We start from the raw sequence: 20,987 nt of genomic DNA, 5'->3' as shown, positions 1-20,987 counted from the left end.
GGCTTTCTCTAGTTGCAGCGAACGGGGGCTGCTCTTCGTTGTGGTGCACGATCCCCTCATTGCGGTGTCTTCTCTTGTTGCGGAGCACAGGTTCTAGGAGCACAGGCTTCAGTAGTTGTGGCACAGGGCTCAGTAGTTGTGGCTCATGGGCTCTAGAGCACAGGCTCAGTAGTTGTGGCACAGGGCTCAGTAGTTGTGGCTCATGGGCTCTAGAGCACAGGCTCAGTAGTTGTGGTGCACAGGCTTAGTTGCTCCGCAGCATGTGGGATCTTCCTGGACCAGGGCTCAAACCTGTGTCCCCTGCATTGGCAGGCGGATTCTTAACCACTGCGCCACCAGGGAAGTCCCGAGGCTGATCTTAATAAGCTTAGATTGTGTGATTTAATAGTCTATTATGTAAATAGAACTACTACTGGACATAGTCCTGGACATTCTTGAGGTAGTAATAGTATTCATATAGAAAGCATGATTTTACAAAGTATTTCCATCCACAGCCACTGGCTCTGTGCCTTACTCTTCTCATCTCAAAAACAGAAGTTATAATAATAATAAGGGCTTACTTAAGATGACCCAGTAAGTGGAGGATTCAGGTCTTACAAGTGCAAAGCCTGCGCTCTCACTTGAAAAAAAAAGTCATTACTTCAGTGTGAAAATAACCAGAGCTTCACTGAGATCCTGGCACTTTCAAAACACTCAATAAATATTTGTAAGTGAACGAATGATTGAATGAATGAACAAATGAATGCTGCGTTGTAAAAAGGAGTCCTAGAGATCGCTCCCTGCATTTTGGGGTTCACAAAATAGTATGAATTTCATTGTAACAGACTTTATCATCAATTCTTTCCTTTTAAGAAACAATTTTGACAAAGTTACAGCATTATTGGACTAATGCTCTCTGATTATTCATGCTTTGTCACTCTCAAGTTCACTACGGAATAGGTTACTACAGTACTAAGAATAATAGTGCCATCTAGTGACCCTTCTAGTTATTGTCTCTAAGAGTGCATATGACAACATCGCCTGCTCTAAAAAAACGACTGACCCGAGATTAAGTAGAGTGATGTATGCAATTTGTAATCTTCCCCATTTTTCTGTCCAAGAAAATTTTCCCCAAAATTTCAGTATGTGATAAACTTTCTCATCCTCGTTCATACTTCCCAGATGACAGAGCCTATTCACACCAGATTTTTCAGTAGTTTATATATGTATATTCCAAATAATGTTTTTTATCTTTTAAGACCCTTCATTTTTTTTTAGACCTTTCAATTTTGAGATGCAACATTGATGCAATTATTTTTAAGGATAAACTATTGAATATATACATTGATTGTAAGACATTTTGTTTTCAAAAACACTAAAATGTTAAAAAAATTACAATCAAGAAAATTCTTATTCAAGTATTTATTCATATATATGCTGAATTTAAAACTTCATTTTTATGCAAGTATTTTATCAGGAAAGATGATTCATTAAATGTATAACTAAACATAATTTCAATTTTATAAATATTAATGGCTTTCATATATATGATATATAGTATATATACATTTATAAATGAGAAAAAGATGTTGATCAGGCTACAGGTATTATCTAATTAGGAAATTATAGGTTTAATGAGAAGCACCCTCACTCAAAAAGCTTAAAAGCTAGTCATGGCTCAGACACTGTGTACTTTATATATAAAGTTGAGCAAGTGGGGTAACGTCTGTAACTCAGTATTCTCACCTGTAAAATGGGATAATAATGCCTACCTTATCCACCTCCTAGAGTTCTGAGGATCAAATGCAATAATGAATGCTTTTAAAATTCCTGTACAATGGTAAGAAACCAGTGGTGTTACTTTCAATAATTATTTTTCTGAGAGGGCAGGTTCAGGAGCTCGACTGACTCGACTCAAATTATGGTCCCATTGGTTCCTACCTGTGTAACCTGGGGAAGTTACTTCTCTGCGCCTCAGTGCTTTATCTGTAGAACAAGGATAATTAAAACAAAACAAAACAAAAACCTACCTCAAAGGCCAGTAGTGTACATGCTTAGTACAGAGCAACCATTCAGCACAGTTTTAACTACCTGAGTACAAACACACATTCCAATTGTGTTGGCCAAGGCATCAATTGTCAATTTTAGAGATCATTACTAAGTTGTTCTCAAAAAAGGAAAGATACTAAAATAGAGTTTTCATCATCATCAGTAATATTTATTGAACCAGAGAGGAAAAAGGTCCTAGCTGAGGTGCCTTAGAGTGCATGCTGGATTCCACTACTCTCTTTATAGATACTATGGGTGAAACAGAATGGGTTACGTCAGGTCAACATAAGGCATTCAAGAGACAGTTTTTCTTGTTTTTAATCTTGAAAACTTTTTCAACCTCCCGATCTTCTCAAATCTGCCTTTAAGCAGAGCAAAAGAATAAATGCAGTTAAAATGATGCCAGAGAGCTGGTGACAAGAAAAGGCTGGAACAGAGTAAGTAGGTCAGGTAGCAGAGCCACCTGCGCGACCATCTGGAGACCAAGCCACCCTCTTGACTTGCCTGGACCGTAGTGATAGCCTCCTAACTGGAAGTCTTCTTGCTGCTACTCTTGCCCTCCATTCTATACTCAGCAGCAAGGTTGAGTTTTTAAAACATAATTCACATTTCTTCCCTGCCCAAAGCCCTGATTCTGCACGTAGACCACGCAGCAAACACCATCCTTATGTCCTCCCCTTGAGCTCTCCCAGTGCTTCCGCCAGCGCCTGCCTTGGAAGGACCGTCCCCTGTGAGTGGAACATCCTCCCTGACCTCCACACGGGGACCCTCTTCTCGTGATTCAGATCTCACCTCAGAGGCCCTCTCTGCACTTGCTCAAGTTCTGTGTCCCACGATACTTAGAGGTGCCTTCCTGATCTCCCACTAAGGAGCTGAGCCCCAGGAGGGTGGCGTCCTTGTTTGTCCTGCCCCCCCAGTTATCCCCAACAGAGAACAGTACCTGGCACGTAACAGGTGACTGATAAGTATTTGTTAATGACAGTCAAAATGATCCCAGTACGCTTCCCCTTCTCCTTCTACACACGGTGATTCTGGTTTTGACACTGCATGTGACTTTACGCTTGGAAGTAGAAAAGGGAGCCAGATGTGGATTCTTATTCTTGTGGGACCTCGGACAGGTGCTTTGGCTGCTCTAAACTTCAGCTCTCATATGAAAAGCAGGGATATTACTTGCCCTACTTACCTCATGGGCGGTGAGGATTAGGTCATAAGTGCGAAAGCTCTTATGAACTGCAAAGCACTTCTCTTGTACTAGACCACGAGAGTGGAACTGCTCCTTTTAAAGATGATGAAAAACCTAGAAAAATTAATTGATAGCAAGGATTTGCCTACCACAGCAAGCTCGGAAGCACAAATGTTAAACGACGTGTAAATGCGTCGATTTTAAGGAGATAGAATATCAATACATTTAAGAGGGAATAGGTGTTGAACAACGTTGGGAAACTTTTTTTTTAAATGGATTTTTTTCTTTTTTTAGGTTTTTCTCTCCTACTTCTCATATTGCTTGGCCTTGAGGATGTTAAGCGAGCTCATAGCAGCCTTGTCTGTATGGTTTTCAGACCTTCCATCCAGTCTACACTCTACACTATGTGAACCACCTTCCAACTGAAGGCGGTTGGAAGATTATATTGCTTATAATCTTTGGTCCTCTATTTTTCACCTGGATAGAATTTTCTGAAATTCTGTTCCAACAATCAATGTCCCCAAGTTATTTTAAATTTCAATAATGACTACAAAACTATGTTAGAATGTAATGGAAATATCTTGACCTTTTAGGCATTTGGGGCTTTTCAGAGACAGCACAGTGGTCCCAGAATCCACACTCTGGAGTGGGGCGCCCTGGCCTGGAGTCCCAGCTCTGACAGAGACTCAGATCAATCACTTGACTCCCTGGTGCTCAGTTCTTCCCCTTGAAATACAGGGCTAATAAAATTCTATCCCACAAGGGTGCTGGGAAGAGTCAATGAAAATTGTCTACATGCAATGCTTTACACACTGTAAACGTTCAATAATAACTATTCTTTTCTTCAGAATTTCGCCTCATGTTCCTAGACTCAAATCAGTAAAACATTCAGTGTTTTCTCAGATACATTCTATATTTATCATTCAATAATTTAAACATCTGACTTACCAGAAGCATGAAAGAAACTAAGGTACAACCAATTTTTACTGTATAATGATGTTACTTAACTTATACTGAAGAACACTGTCCCATACATGTGAACAATCAGTTTTACTATGGAATCTGAATTATATGAACTTGAAAATCTAAAAAAAGGACTACCTCCAACTACCAGTTATTTAACTTTCCATTATATTACATCTGAGTCAGCATAATCTTTATTTCAAAATAGCATTTTTATTATATAAAAATGTAAAAATCCAGCAAAACCAGAAATACCGGATATATTTTCCTGGGCTTTCACATTTGTTGATTTTTATTCGCAATGCTTTTTCTCAATACAATTTACAACCTCATCCTCATTTGCAGTCTGATTATACAAGTGCTAAGTGGCAGAAAGGTCTAGAATAAATACACCGAAAAAGAGGCAAAGCTGTGAAACTAAGTTGCATGCAACAGGTCTATGAGGGGGGAAGTGTCTGGGAAATAAAACAGAGTAAGACAAAGTAATTGGAAAGTCTTAGCTCAAGTTCTTTTCAATCATCTTTGTCTTTCGCTCCATGTTTAAGGATGCGCGTGAACTCGATGTAATTGAAATTCCCCTTTTTGTCGATAGGTGCTTCTCTATACAGCTCATCCACTTCCTCATCTGTAAACCGATCTCCCATCGTGGTCAGCAGCTCTCGAAGGTAATCCTCCTGAATGGTGCCTGGAAGGCAGCAGAAAAAGGGGAGTTGCAAACACTTCCCGGCACTTTAATGATTTGGTTCTCAACTACGTCAATCTTAACAAGATATTTCAGAACAAACATGTTTACCTGAACAATATAAAGCAATATATAACCATATCCTTATCTTTTCCTATTATTTTTAGAGTTCTTTATTAATATTAGATTAAATCATTTACAAAGTCAGTTAGTAGATCATACGCTTACAAAATTAATTTGAAGCGAGTATTTTCCAGAGGAGAAAAAAATACCTTGTATTTCAGAGATATTAAAAAAAAAAAAAAAGGCAGATACCCAGAACAAAAGGGCAGCGTTGCCAAGACCAAACGTGCACGAAGGACGGTACAGTTTTAATAGGTTGCAAGGGGGAAGCAGGAAGGAGGATGCGAGGTGTATGTGAGGAGGCGATGCGCGTGGCTGAGCAGAGGGTTAACGCAGAAGCAAAGAGGAAAATGAGAGAAATCAGAAAACGGAACAGCAGGGCTTTCTTCACACATTTTTAAATAATAAGGGGGAAAAAACGAAGATTTTAATTGTCCAAGTTAGTTAACTATACTTTCTGGTGAAACTTAAAGTTTCTTGAAGCAGTATATTGTCTAAGAAACACTACTTAAAAGAAAATTCTCCCTTTGACTTCCAGGAAGCTCAGAACCAGATTCAAAGATTAACACCACAAACCGTTTAGCTTTATGACCTACCCTGTGTTCTAGCCATTCTTGGTCGACTGTCCTATCGTAAATAATAGTTTCCCTCTACTCATTTTTAAAAATTTATATTTTGCTCATCTTTCTCATTCCCTAAAAAGTGTTTCACATAGTCTGGAATGAGGCTGGGCATAAACAAAGAGTGCTCACCAGTTGCTTCTTCATCAAAGCAAGCAAAAGCGTTTCTGATGACATCTTCTGGGTCTGTGCCATTCAGCTTCTCCCCAAACATGGTAAGGAACATGGTGAAGTTTATTGGCCCTGGAGCCTCATTCATCATGGCTTCGAGGTACGCATCGGTTGGATTCTTCCCTAGAAAATCGCACATTTTAACATTTAAGGACGAAGAACTCATTTCAATAAATAATTATTCTGTTATTGTTATGTTCCCCAACATATTTTTAAAAGTTACATCACCATCACACGAAACTAATATTTCAATTAACTTACATTAAGAACATTTAAAAAAGACAATTTTTAACAACATAAAAAAATCTTTGATACATCATAAATAAAAGGCATTCTGGGCTTAGGTTGAATACTGTCCATTCACTGATACTTCCTGCAACTTTTCCTTCACTATTTTTCATTAAAAATAAAACACACACATGAAACTATGAACCAGGTAATGCCACATTACTACATCTTGAATGCTGATAACATTAAAGACCCATCAGGGCATTTCAATACTGGTTATTTAAAAAATCTAAATATTCATATTTCTAACTGCAGTAAGTTGCCTATAATTGGTATGCTTCAAACAATTTATAAGTTGGTCAGTTAACCTGAAACTATTAGGTTGGTTTAGAACTGGGAGCTTATTTTATTATTTAAAATTAATTAATTAATTAATCTATTTATTATTTATTTATGGCTGCATTGGGTCTTCGTTGCTGCGTGTGGGCTTTCTCTAGTTGCGGCGAGCGGGGGCTACTCTTCATTGCGGTGCACGGGCTTCTCATTGCGGTGGCTTCTCTTGTTGCGGAGCACAGGCTCTAGGCACGCGGGCTTCAGTAGTGTGGCACGTAGGCTCTAGAGTGCAGGTTCAGTAGTTGCGGTACATGGGCTTAGGTGCTCCGTGGCATGTGGGATCTTCTTGGACCAGGGCTCGAACCCGTGTCCCCTGCACTGGCAGGCGGATTCTCAACCACTGCACCACCAGGGAAGTCCCTGGGAGCTCATTTTAAACAATGTTATGTTCTATTTGGTTGTCAGACATATCCCCAGATGCTGTTTACTCGTACTGCTGAAATATAGTCTTGTTTAGTATTGTTCATGATGGGAAATCTTAATCTCAGTTCCAACCAAGGACACTTCTCCCTCTTCTGGTATGGTGGTGAGGGAACTCCCTTGACCCTCCCCTCGAAGTTGGGAGAAATTCCCCTGGAATGGCCACATATGGTGGGAGTAACAAAGAGCTTCTCTTTGTCCTGGCATTTGTGAGGTCCACCTGGTGCAGAAAAGCAGCACTGAATGAAGGGTCTGGAATAGTGGGTTTGAATCCCAGTTCTGCCACTGACTGTGTGCCCTGGGACAAGGTGGAAACTGTCTAGGGTTTAATGGACTAGTTAAACTTGGTATCTAAAAGGTCCCTTCCAACATTAAGTTTGTATGATTCTCCATGAAAAGAGCATCCATGTCAGCATCTCACTATTATACCCAACTAAGTGCTAATGACAGTCAAATCTAGAATTATGGTTCATATGTAAGTTTTACTCCCAGGAATTTGGGTGAAATTAAATGCCAAGTTGGCATCTGTCTTACTGCATTACAACCTTTACTCATTATACCTATTCAACATATCGATACAATATTAGCCCAAAATTAATCTCAAGATTCTTCGAGTAAGTGAAAGTAGCTAAAAAGGACTACTTTTCTACCTCCAGATTTAACCCGACTCTCTTGCAGCAACTTTTTGGGGTAAAAAGTGTAACCCAAAGGTGTCAAGAGAACATGGGTACGAAAAAGACACAGGGATTTAAAGTGAATTGGCTTAGGCTAAGCACCTATGGACATCAAGGCATCTAATATAATTTGTTGATTTAAAAGGTAAATATGTATCTCTAAAGGCATGGCATTCCCCAAAATGGAAGTCCCCAAAAGTCAGTCTCTTACTCTACCATCACTCATTCATCCAACAAAAATTAACTGAGCATCTACTAGGACCAGGGGATAGGCTTGAGTGTTCGATCTTTGTAATACAACTCAGGCCCTCAATTCTCCTCGGTGGCCTTCTTCAGTAGTGACCTGCTCCCCAAAGGACACTTAGTACTTAGCTATTCAGAGTGTGGAAAACACTGGGATCCACCCCACCTGCAAGTCAACAAGTCAGATCAGTATCTTGACTCAACTCTCACTCTGAATAAAGGCAATGTTGCAAAATGTTAACAGCTCGTGAATCTGGGTAAAGGATGGATGCGTGTTCATTATACCGTTCTTTCAACTTTTTATAGGCTTAAAAAATTTCAAAATAACACGCTAGGAGAAAAAAATAAAAGAGACGAACAAAATCATGTGGTTACTAAAAAGAAAAAAGTAACAAAATTCTCTTTGTCCTCTGGCCCTTGAACTGCCCTTTCTGGCTCATGGTCAGACACAGAAACGTTAGCGTGCAGAGCCTACCTGTGGGCCATCCCTGACTTGTGCCCCCTTTCCTGCCCGTCATTCTGGCCTATCAAGAACCCCCTGACTTGATACTCCTTTCTTCCAACTGTAAAATCAGTGCCAATTCAGGCAGGACATGGAGGACTTTCCCCTCTTTCCTTAAGATCAAAATAACAAAATCATATAAGGAACAGTAAATTAACACCGACATAGCCAGAATGACAAAGGGCAGTTTATGTTTGCTTTAAATCCTGTATCTTTAAATGAAATATTGCCATTTGCAGCAACATGGATGGGTCTAGAGATTATCATACTAACTGAAGTAAGTTAGGCAGGCAAAGACAAATGTTACATATCACTTGTATGTGGAATTAAAAAAAAAATTATATATCAACTTATTTACAAAACAGAAACAGACTCACAGACATAGAAAACAAACTTACGGTTACCAAAGGGGAAAGGGAGGAGAGGAATAAACTGGGAATTTGGGATTAACAGATACACACCACTATACAAAAAATAGATAAACAACAGGATTTACTGCATAGCACAAGTAACTATACTTAATATCTTGTAATAAATCTACAGTGGAAAAGAATCTGAAGCTGTACACCTGAAACTAACACAATATTGTAAATCAACTATAGCTAAATAAATGTGTAAAAATAAATCGATAATCTTCTATCTTTACATTTTATTTTCTTTAATTATAAAAAAAATATATAAATTGTGGAAGCCCCCTTCCCTGTGTTCCCTTTTTTTAGGAGCACTGCCCTTCCTCCCTGAGATGGTCGTTATCACTTATGACCGTCACCTCTGTCATATAACCTGTCCTCAACTTTTATTACTTAATACATTATATTATTGTCCACACTTTTTGTTTAAGATTCTGGTATCTTGCCATCTAGTCATCCCCTGGCTTTTCACCTTGTAGACCTATCATATTTAGCTAACAGGAACAGAAGCCTGCCTAGCCACAGTGGCAGCCAGGCCCCCACCCCTGAAGGCGTATCCTCTTATGACGGGCCAAGCCTCAGTATGGTGCCTCCCACCCAACATCTCTCAAGAGACCTTTGAGACCAGGAGATTAATATCTGTACATCACACAAAAAATAATTCATAAAACGCTAATTATTTTGGGGAAGCAGGAATATTAAGAACATAAAAGTCTACCTAGAGAAGCAAGCATATCATGTAAGTCTTCCTTGTCGATGAAACCATCTCTGTTCTGATCGATCATGTTGAAGGCCTCCTTGAACTCCTGAATCTGTGACTGGTCAAACATGGCAAACACGTTGGAGGTTGCGCGCTGGGGGCGCTTCTTGGTCTTGGTCTTTGCCTTTTTGCTAGACATGGTGGTGGTTTAATCCTAGAGTTAAAAAGAAAAGAACATAAAGCAAAACCGAATGCATAAAAACATAAAGGAAAAAAAAAGAACTCAACAACACCTAAAGTCAGTGAGAAAAAATATTTCAATGTATTGTAGAATTATTACTTTATTTGGGTGGGAATATACATATAAACTTTATTTCCAATGTCACGATTAAACAGCTAGGACAAAAGCAGTTTTGAAGAAACAGAATAGAAATTATTGATGTGGCTTCATCCCAAATTTCACGAACCTCATTTTTATTAAATGTGAATGAGTTTTAAAGCACATAGCAATAGACCGCATTTACCGGGTGCTACTACATGCCAAGCGCTGTTATGAGGGCAGGGGGCTCCCCTAAAGAGAAAGGCTCCAAAGCGGACATCTTACTTTCACAAGGATGGTCCCACTTAACCCTCACAACAATCCTATGCAGTAGGTACAGCTTTTAACTTCATTTACTACCAATACTGCATAACCTCTCTGAGTCTTGGTTTCTTCCACAAAATGGTCTGAAAACCAGGGAACCTCACTCAACCCTCAGTTTTACAGTGAAACACAATATCTACTCTAATGCAAGTGAGAATTAAATGAGATAACATATGCAAAGAGACTAGTATAGTTACTATAAGGTACATGCTCAAAAGGCTCTCATTTAATAAAAAACATCAATGGGACTTCCCTGGTGATCCAGTGGATGAGACTCTGCACTCCCAATGCAGAGGGCCCAGGTTCGATCCCTGGTCAGGGAACTAGATCCCACATGCATGCCGCAACTAAGAAATCCACATGCTGCAACTAAAGATCCCGCGTACCACAACTAAATATTCCACATGCCACAACTAAGACCCAGTGCAGCCAAAATAAATAAATATTTTTTTAAAAAAAATTCATCAAAATGTATCTTTAGTCTTGTATCCCTTCTAGCTACATCCTCATTTCCCCTTTCCCTTGACAAAACTTTTAGAATAGTACTCTACTACTCAACTCTCTCCATTTTCTCATCTTCCCAATCACTCCTCAATTCTCCATAATACACCTTTAGTGGTGGCCCGATACTCTACTGAAAGCCACCAATGTTTTAAATGTCAAAAAGAATGGACACTTCTCATTCCATTTTTTTTTTTTTCTTTGGGCCACCACGTGGCTTGCAGGATCTTAGTTTCCCAACCGGAGACTGAACCCGGGCCCTGGCTGTGAAAGCTCCGAGTCCTAACCACTGACCGCCAGGGAATTCCCTTCTCATTCCATTTTTATTTGCAGTTTTAAATGATGTAAATAAATACAACACAAAAATACTCCTGGCTTTGGAATCAGAAAAATCTTGAGTCTGAATCTCAGCTTCACCATTTCTTGAAAACCCATGGACACTAGAATAATTGTTTGCTCCACTGTCTTTCGTATTCAATGTTCACAACTGCCCTATGAGGTAGGTAATACCTAGGTTAAAAAAAAAAAAAAAATCAATGCCCCTTGTAAGAGAGGTGTGGCCTCTGTCCTTAGCTCCTGGGAGGTAATCTCTAAGCTCTTAGAATGTTCTGCCTGGTATATCTGGGGTCTTGGGTCACACCAGAGAGTCTAACAATGTGATTTATCATGGGGGCTCTGGGTCAGTGTTAATCAGCTTGGCCTCTAGAGGAACTGGAGACTGAAGTCAGCCTAGGAGCGGGGACAGTATCTAGGGGACAGAGCCGCGGTAAAAAACTATGGCTATGAAGGGTCAAGCAAGCTCTCTGGCAGGCCATACTCCATGCTCACCGTCACGCCTTGCTGCCAGGAGAGGTCAACACTGCCCATGGAAAGGACCACTGGAAGCTAAGCATTTGGAATTCTCCTGGACTCCATACCACGAGTCTCTTCCCTTGGTTGACTTTAATCTGAATCCTTTTACTGCAGTAAACCATAACCATAGGTGTAACAGCTTTCAGTGAGTTCTGTAAGTTCTAGCAAATTACTGAACCTGAGGGTCGTCTTGGGGAATGAAACTTGGAATTGGTGTCAGAAATCAGGGTGGCCTTGGGGACTGTTCTCTAACTCTGCACTGTGAAAGCAGATGACTGGTGAGGGCAGTGGCTGGGCAAGGGAATTCTGGACCTGGGTCTCCGGGACTTCCGGTATTGGACTTTTAACCTACATTGTTTTAGTTTGTTTGCAGTTTTTTTTTTGCGGTACACAGGCCTCTCACTGTTGTGGTCTCTCCCATTGCGGAGCACAGGCTCCGGACGCGCAGGCTTAGCCGGCCCAGCAGCTCCGCGGCATGTGGGATCTTCCCAGACGCGGGCAAGAACCCGTGTCCCCTGCCTCGGCAAATGGACTTTCAACCACTGTGCCACCAGGGAAGCCCTGTTTGCAGTTTTGAAGCACATCAGCCTTTGAGTCCTTACTTTAACATTTCAACTCCTTCCCCTCCGGGCATACATGGCCTGAGTAAATGTTAATTTCTTCTCCTTCCTGTAACTAGCTAGTCATGTGACCTTAGTTATATTGAAGGTTCAATCCGAGACAGAATGTGGTCCACTAGCAAGGCACTTGACTGCTTTAATTCTTCCTCACATTCCAAAACTGCTGGATTAAAATTCTTTCTCATGCTAAAAATTCTATGATTCTATTTCTTCAAGATTCAAGATATAAAAGACAGTAGATCTGAAGCCAAGAATTAGTTCTCTCCCTCAGTATCAGCAAACTGTCTGCAGTAGTCATTTAGAAAAACCTCCCAAAGAGAAAATCTTTATTTTTAAAAAATAATCAGTTGTTTCATGCAAACGCTACAGCTAACCCAAAAGTATATTATATTTAAACATTTTTGAAACTTAGTTGGAGTTCTCCAAGAAGCTGATGCCAAGAAGAGACTGCACATGCAAGGATCTTTATTACGGAAAATGCCTGGGAACGAGAATGAGGAGGTAACCCAGTAAGGCTAGAAAAGCCATTATACCGTGAGCAAGTCTGAGCTGCCATTCAAAACCTGTTACAGAGCAGGTATGGCTCAATGAAATGACACCATAATCTCTTTAAAAAGAAAAAGTTTACGTTTTCTCTGTACTTCATTTAAAACCAGTGCACATTTGTATTTGTATATAAATATACAAAGTACACACAGAAAATATCAACTGATAATAAAACCTCACCTGAAAAGTGAGGCAAGGTTGTTGCAAAACAGTCAATCTAAAGAGAACTCTGGCGCCCAAAGAAACTACCACCCTCTCTGTCCTTACCTTCTGAGATAAATATCTTGGCTTTCTCCACTTTCTCACTTCCCACTCATCACAATCTGGCTTTCTCTTCTCTATTTGCAAGTGCTTTCCAATTGTCAAATCTGGTCTAAGTCTCCTTGGACCATTCTGCTATATTTGACACCATTTTATCCCTCTTCTCTTCAGGCCTCAACAACTCTTGGCCTTGATGAACTGTAACAGTAGAAATGAACTGTCCCAATGGAACGAGAGCCCAAGGTTCCCAGCCTTTAAGACTTTACACTCTAACAAGGGAGACTTCTGAAGATCACATTTAGTTTCAGTAAAATGCTGTATTTGACTTGGTGACACCAACCTCCTCTCAGTTCTATTTCTATGCCTGGTCCTCCTCCATCTTCTTGTTAGGCTCTTATCTTCTCCACTCACTTTAATATTCACGTTTCCGAGTATTCTCACAGTCCATAGCTTATTAAATTCTTTTCACTCTGTGTTCCTTAGATGATCTCATCGGCTCTCACTGTTCTGACAACACCTATGACTCCCACGTCTGTATCCTCAGGGCTGACCCTTCCCTTGAGCTGTGGAATCAAACAGCCAATTGTGCTTGTGAAAGGCACCCATTTTGATATCCCAGACATTCAGAATCAACGTGTTAGAAACAAAATTCATTATCTTCCCCTCCTAAACTCTCTCAACTTTCTGTTTCCTGTCAGTTAATGGCACCATCGTTTACGCCCTCACCAAGCCAGAAACATGCAAGTCATCCCCGACTCATCCCTCTCACTGATGAACCAAGCCTGCCTCTTAAATATTCATCAGACTTGCTCATCTTCCTCATTCTTCTGCCACCACCCTCTGCTGGGCCCTCATCACCTCTTTGTGTAGAATATTTCATTGGCCAACTAACCAACCTCCTTGCTTTTTGGTCCCCTCTAGACTATCCTTTATCTTCCAGCCAGAGGTGTGTAAAACATGAATACGACCATATCATTCCCTTTTGAGAACTTGTCGGCTCTCCACTGCCTATAGGCCAAAGTACAAGTTCCTGAGCATGGCACACACACCTTTCCCTGCTCTAGGATGACCTTTCAGCCTCATCGCTAGCCATTCTCTGCTTTGTACTTTTCCTTCAGCAACACCAAACTATTGGTACTAGTATGTTCCCAAGGCACCATGCAGTTTAACTCATGTATTTGTTCTCGCTATTTTTCTAGCCCCCAAATGCCTTAGGACCAGAGAGAATTAAAAGTCTACTCAACTTATGGCTACTACCATTTGCTGAGTGACTCCTATGCTAGGTACTCGGGTGCACTAAATTCAACATGCCTGCTTTACACATGGAGGAACTGAATATCAAAATATGTTATTAAACAACTTGCCCAAGGTCACCTGGTGGCAGAGCTAGAATGCAACTCCATTTGTTAAAGGTGATTTTACCTATATATTTTTTACCTCATACAATTCTGCTAGTTATTTTTTTTACCACAAAAAATTTCTTAAACTTTCAGTACTTACCAATATAGTCCAACACTGATTTCTGAGCAGCTACTTTCCTCTAAATTTAATTCCTAGTGAAACTGTTTTCAAATAAATTCAAACTATGCTGGGGAAACCAATGTATAGACTATAAGTGCACAGTGGAATGGGAAGAAAATAAGATATGAATGGCCCTCCCTGCAACCGTGCAATTGGGTTTATCACATGGCAGTATTTCCTATCAGTCATGGCTTTGGTTTGACATGGTAGGTAAAGGCTTGAAATCTTTACGTACGACTGTGAAATTACTACTTGACCTATAAATATTAAAGGAAAAAAACCCACCAAACCCCATCCTTAGTTACAAAAAATATCTATTTAGAACATAGCATATAAGGTAACGAATAAGCCTTAACGGGAATAAACAAAAGTCTTACTTCCTCTTCAAAATTTTTATTTCATTATTGTTGTATATTTCTGATATAGAGTGAACTAAAGGTTACATGTAGTATTTTTAGAGGTTAAACAAGGGCAGGGATATAGGAATACTGGTATTATAGGCAGTTGTGGTGTCAACATATTTAGGTCATAATCTAAATTTTTGCAAAATCACCTGCTATACTGATGTGCAAATCAAAACATGGGCACTATAATCATTAATAAGCAGAAACTGCTTGTGAACTTCATCCAGCCTATATGGCTTTATTGGAAGCCTGGAAAAGATGCTCATGGAGCATATTCTATTAGCTACCTATGAAACATCTAAGTCAGCTAGGTGCTGCTACCACATGGCGGGTAAATATGGCTCTCACAACAGTTAACCTCTGGTTTCAATCTTGGCTGCACATAAGAATCATCTTGGAAGTTTTTTTTAAGTCTTTGTTACAATATTCCTTCTGTTTTTTATGTTTTTTGGACAGGAGGCACGTGGGATCTTAGCTCCCTGACCAGGGGTTGAACCCACTCCCCCCGCATTGGAAGGCGAAGTCTTAACCACTGGACTGCCAGGGAAAGTCCCATCTTGGAAGTTTTTAAAAAGTGATGTCCAGGTCCTGGTCTAGTACAACTGAAACTGAATGTCTACAGGTGAAGTCTATGAATCTGTATTTTTAAAATGCAGCAGGTGATTCCAAAATATAGTGACGGTTGAGAACCACTGAGTTAAACACTTAGAAGGCACTGACCGTGGTTCTGAGTTCTTGGCTGATGCCTTGTAATAACAGATTAATAACGGAAAAACAAACACACCGTTTATTAACACGTATACCTCATGTATACATGGGTAGATACCCAGGGAAAATCCAACTCTCAGAGGTGGCTTAGCACTCTGGCTTAAATATCATCTTCAGCTGAAGCCAAAAGAAGAAAGGCATGTGTGGAGGGGAGAGGCTAGGTATGGAAGGTTAAAAGCACAGTATAAACAAGATTTAAAGTCACGGCCTTCTCCATTAAGGGTCTAAAGTTGTCTCCAGAGAGTAACCTTTGTCCTGCCTGGTAGAGAGGGAAAGAACAACACCTTTGTAAATGTGTGTCCTGCTTTTAGGCACATTGGGGGAGGGCAAAGAGCCTTTCTTGTGTCTGCTTTCTTCTCAATTGCCTTCAGCTCAAAATAATCTTCATGCCAAAGTGGCCTATCTTGGGGTGGCATATTCTGCCACCCTTCATAACTAATAGGATATTGTGAAAATGATGGAGTGCGACTTTGTCATAATATTGTAGATGTTGCCGGTTCTACCATGCTCTCTCTCAGATCACTCAATCTGGGGAAAGCCAGCACCAGGTCTACAGGGTACTATACACAACTCCACGGAGAGGTCCATGTGGCAGGGAACTGAGGCCTCCTGCCAACAGCCAGCACCAACTTGCCAGCCAGGTGAGTCAGCCCTCTTGGAGGTTGATCCTCTTTCAAATGACTGCAAACCCAGCTGACATCTGGACTGCAACTCCAGGAGATCCTGAGCCAGACCAGAGCTGCCCAGCTAAGCTGCCCTGCAATTCCTGACCCTCAGAAGCTCTTTATTGTTTTCTTAAGGTGCTAAGTTTGGGGGTAATTTGTTATATAGCTACAGAAAACTAATAAAGCCGTTGTGTTTCCTTGGCATCTTTAATATTCAATAGGGCAATGCCTTTATTTCAGAATTATAGCCAAAGAATTTTTAAAACCTCAAAGGGGCCACAGCCAAGTTTGCACTGGGTAGGGAAATTTTCTACTCCTGGTTAGCAAATTTTAATTCCCTTTATTCGATTTCTCTCCAAGTTCTGTGGGTTCCTCTTTTAAGTGCAACAGAGTCACCCCTTCTTCAACATTCCCATCACCCCCTGGATATGACTCCGCAAAATATGGCTTTTCTCTATGGTTTACCCATGGTTCAGCATAAACTCCACTGGACTCTCCCCAAGAAATCCATAACAAAAAGTACCTGGAACAAAGAGTACTAATAAGAGTGCTAAATATGTGCTAGACACTGGTCTAAGCATTTCATATGTATTAATATATGTAATTCTCACAACTTACTACATAGGCACTGTTATTATCCCCATTTCTCAAATGAAAAATTAGGGCAAAGAGAATAAATAATCTGTCTGCAGCCACAGCTAGAAAAACGTAGAGCTTAGATGCAGGATCATACTCAGGAAGTCTAGCCCAGAGCTTGCACCACTAGCTCCGAACATCCTGCATGTAGGCGGCAGAATTTCTCCACCATGAAAATGTGGAGAGCTAGTTGGGGGTAAGAAGCGAAGCCACCACATCTAAAGTGCGGAACGGGGAAGAAAGACCCCAAAGCTGCCGGCAATGAAAATCATCCCTAGATATATGCTGTCTTCGAATCTTGGGAGAGGGACAACCGGCTCCATTTAGGGGATCCCAGTCCTTTTATCTTTCCTAAGCCCAGCAACCCTCACCTGGGACCTGTCCTTCAGAAGCTGCAGTTCCTCTTGTCCACACTGAGTCTCATTAAAGCATAAATGCGTACCGAGTAGGTCATCACAGAAGCTGTTTTTTTTTTTTAGAAGCTGTTTTATTCAACAGAGCCAGAACAAACAAGAAGCCGTGCACTTAACCATGAGGAACGTCCACCTAATGCTCAGAGAAAATGGGTGGCAGCAGGTGAACCCCTCAAGTGACCTTGGGCAAATTATCTCACCTCGCTGGGTTTCAATTATAAATCGAAAGATAACCTATAAGTTTCTTTTGAATTCTAAAATGCTACAATTCTTTTCTTACCAAAGGACCACTGCAAATCCGTCCAAAACCAAGGCTGCCAAACTAATCCTCTAAACACCCCTTTCTTCATCTCACTCCCTTAGTGAAGAATCCAAAATGACTCCCGAATGCCTCTTACATAATCTTTCATTTCTCATCAAGTTTGCAAGACATCCGTGACAAGGCCCCACTGATCTACCTATTTCCAACTATTATTCATTACAGTTCTGTTCCGTTCGGGCTGGTCTCCTTTTCACACGACACAATTCACACCTTTTGAACTTTTGGTCTTGTTACCTCCTACCACAGATACAGCCAGAAATACTAAGTTCTCCCCACCAGGGCTAAGTCCAAGGCCTTCAATGAGGTCACGATTCTCTTTTTCAGAAAACCTTTCCTGATTTTTGCTATTTGTCCTCTTCTTCAGTCAGCACGAATGAACTAAATCTTTACAAGATGCAAGGTGCTGCGAAAAGTCACAACTCCTATGGAAATCGTTACATTTAGCCGGTATCAACTCGGCGCTCCGGGCAAGAACCACGCACCAGCGGACCCCTGTGCCCCCAAAGCATCCAGCCCTGTGGACTAAGCAGACACCCAAACCCACCGACCGGGCCGGCGGGGAGCGGGGCTGCGGCCGCCGAGGCGCCAGGTGTGTGAAGCCGTCGGGTGACGCAGCGCAGGGGACAGGCCGACTCGGCCAGCAGGGCAGTTCCCCAGCCCGGTTCCATCTGCCCCAGCCTCCCGTACCCTCGACGTCCAGGCCCGGGCTGGCCGCGGCCGGACCTCCTCGCCGACCCTCCCTGCCCCACCGACAGGTACAGCACTCCCCGCCCCGCCCCGCCCGCCGGCCAGCCGGCCGGCCGGCACGCTGGCCGGGGTCTGGCGGCGACGAGAGGTCGGAGGGGCGGGGCACCGGGGCGGCCCCAGGTGTGTCGCGCGCGGGGGCCGAACGCCACTCACCGCGGCCGGACACCAGCACCAGAAGCCGCACTGCCTACTCGAGACGAACGAGGCGAAGAACGCGGAACTGCAGCGGGGCTGCAGTTTTAGAGCGGCGACGCCCGCACTTCCTGCCTCGGTAGGCGGACCGGAAGTCGCACCGCAAGTCGCGGCGGGATCCAACCCCCGGTGAGGGGATGCGCTGCGATTCTCGCTCCGCTCGAGGCCGCGTCCACCTTGTCCACCTGGGCGCAGGGCTGGGGCCGACGATCACGGCTTGGGTTTTCGTGGTGTTTCGCGGGCCGTGCGGTCTGAGGCAGGCGCAGCGCGGCCGGGGCGCCGCGGCCCGCTCTCCTCCCCCGCCGCTCGCGGCGTGTCCCGCGGCCCTTCCGCATTCCCGGGCCGGCTCGGGGCCGGCCTGGAATTTGACCCGGCTGGGCGGGCGCGAGCCCTCGAGGTTTGGGGGTCTGCGGGCGCCGCCCACCCAGGGCTGCCCGAGTTAGCAGGTAAAAGTACACCTCACCTGGTTACACTTGAACTTCAGATAAAACGAGCAAATTTTTAGGTTCCGTCCCGCGCCACACTGGGGAAGGTAAGAGGGCTGCGGCCGAGCGGTCTCCGCCTGCTTTACAGACTGCACGCCCAGACCGAGTTCTATCATTTACCTCTGTCCTTCCTGTTTTACCCCTCAGATTATCAGGTTTACGCCCTTAATTGGGATCTTCCCGGACCGGGGCACGAACCCGTGTCCCCTGCATCGTCAGGCGGACTCTCAACCACTGCGCCACCAGGGAAGCCCTGTCCCTCCTGTTTTACCCCTCAGATTATCAGGTTTACGCCCTTACCAGGCCACGGCTGGTGACGTTTTCCCCTTTCAACCACAGGGAAGCTTTATTCAAGTTATTTGCTTTCCTTTGGTTTGTTAAAGACAATGCAGATTTACACACACACAAACGCGCACACACTATATAATGCTCTTGGTCAAAACGAAACCACGAAGCTACATAATTCAATTTTTGTTCTAGATATTGTTTGTGCCTATAACCTTCAAGTTCCTTTACCTTGGAATATTACAGATAGATACTACTATTTCCGGATAATGGAAGATAGTCAACTTAATAGCAAACCTTCGTCGAGCACTTGTGATTGCCTGAACGTGTGCGGGATGCAGGGAGATGAACGAATAATCCAGTCTTATATTCTAGAAAAGTTTGATGAGAAATTAGATATCTTTGATCAGGAATTCCTATATGGTAGGAACCATGTGTTCAACACTATAGCAGTAGTTCTTAAACAGTAGCACCAATAAGAAAAACCTGGGGGCTACGTAAAAGATTCTGGAGCCCAGCCCCAGGTATTCAGATTCAGTAGGTCGAGGGTGGGGCAAGAATCTGCATTCCTAATAAGCCCCAGGTGATGCTTATACCCTGGTCCTCGGAGTTAGCACTGCCCCAGGGTCCTTAACTGAATGCATTTTCTCAATGGAGTTTGAAACCAATTGCTGAGAAATCATATATGGTTCTAAAAGATTTACTCTTTTCCTTAGCTGTAGTCTGCCCTTTGGTCCAATAATTTAAATATTTTTCCACTCCTGAGAACATTTTGGCTTCTGAGGTCTTTGTCAGAGAGCTCTTCCAAGTATGGTCTATTACTATACCATAAGCCCTCACCCTGGCCACCTTAATTAAGATCATAGCTGAGACACTCTGTACTTTGACTTTGATCTCCATATTTGTTTCTAGAACTGCTTTCCAACACAGTGGTCACTAACCACATGTGACTATTTAAATGTAAATTAAAAACTCAGTTATATTAGACACATTTTAAGTGCTCAATAGTCACATGTGACCTAGTGTCCTTATTGGACAGCACAGAGAGTGCATTTCCATCATCACAGAAAATTCTACTGGATAGCACTGTTACAGAAAAATAATCCTAGGGTATAGTGTTCTCTCTAGATTCAAAAGAAAACATATTAATGAAAAGCTGAATATCTAAATACCAGATAATTGTTTATTGTGGTCATTAAAAAAAATGGTTTAAAAAAAGGTAATATACTTAAAACTCGAAACAAAAATGGTGGGTATGCCAAAACATGACAATTTAAGATACATTAAACTAAAAAACAAGGTGTATATTCACTACGACTACAAGATGTATGTAGATAAATGTGAAAGAGAAGTTATGCCTATTATTTGAGCAGGCACATATAAACCTAGGATAAAAAGATACAGGGACTTGGGAAAACTGGCTGTTTCTTCAATATGGGATTAGCTTCAGCAATGCCTTTCAGGACAGTAAAGATAAAAACCAGGGTTGCAGGGCAATCAAGAAATTGTACACTTAAGGAGGATCTAGAAAGACACAAAATATTCTGGCATATTGGACCTACTCAGGAAATCTAAAATAAACTATTTGAGGATCTACTTGGTACCACACATTTTTATGTGTATTCTCATTAAATGCTCATATCAACCCTTTAATTAAATTCTAGTTTGAGACAATTTACTATCAAACCACTATGGACCTTTCTCCTAACCTCGGCTTTTAATCTCCAACTATGATTAAACTCCTATCACCTACCCTTTCCTGTTTTCAGAGGGAGCAGTATCCATT

General features: G+C 42.0%; 1 protein-coding gene across 2 annotated transcripts; it reads right to left on the bottom strand.

The window, feature by feature from the left end:
- Positions 1 to 4,330: 4,330 nt before the first annotated feature.
- On the bottom strand, positions 4,331 to 19,022 carry LOC112409045 (myosin regulatory light chain 12B). 2 transcript variants are annotated; one of them, XM_024758942.1, is made up of 4 exons: positions 18,895 to 19,022; positions 9,359 to 9,554; positions 5,732 to 5,893; positions 4,331 to 4,859 (listed from the first exon to the last, which is right to left on the bottom strand). In XM_024758942.1, the coding sequence occupies exons 2-4, from the start codon at positions 9,537 to 9,539 to the stop codon at positions 4,687 to 4,689; spliced, it is 516 nt and encodes a 171-aa protein (XP_024614710.1). In that variant the 5' UTR covers positions 9,540 to 9,554; positions 18,895 to 19,022; the 3' UTR covers positions 4,331 to 4,686. The 2 variants fall into 2 exon arrangements, with proteins under 2 accessions (XP_024614710.1, XP_024614709.1); XM_024758941.1 differs by lacking the exon at positions 18,895 to 19,022 and adding an exon at positions 18,393 to 18,522 and having other exon boundaries at positions 4,351 to 4,859.
- Between the last annotated feature and the right edge of the window lie 1,965 nt (positions 19,023 to 20,987).

The sequence above is a fragment of the Neophocaena asiaeorientalis genome, unplaced genomic scaffold (assembly GCF_003031525.2).
Source record: "Neophocaena asiaeorientalis asiaeorientalis breed wild unplaced genomic scaffold, Neophocaena_asiaeorientalis_V1.1 scaffold669, whole genome shotgun sequence".
In the NCBI taxonomy this organism is placed as follows: domain Eukaryota; kingdom Metazoa; phylum Chordata; class Mammalia; order Artiodactyla; family Phocoenidae; genus Neophocaena; species Neophocaena asiaeorientalis.
The sequence above is the reverse complement of the archived record's forward strand: the minus strand, read 5'-3'. Positions and strand labels throughout refer to the sequence as shown.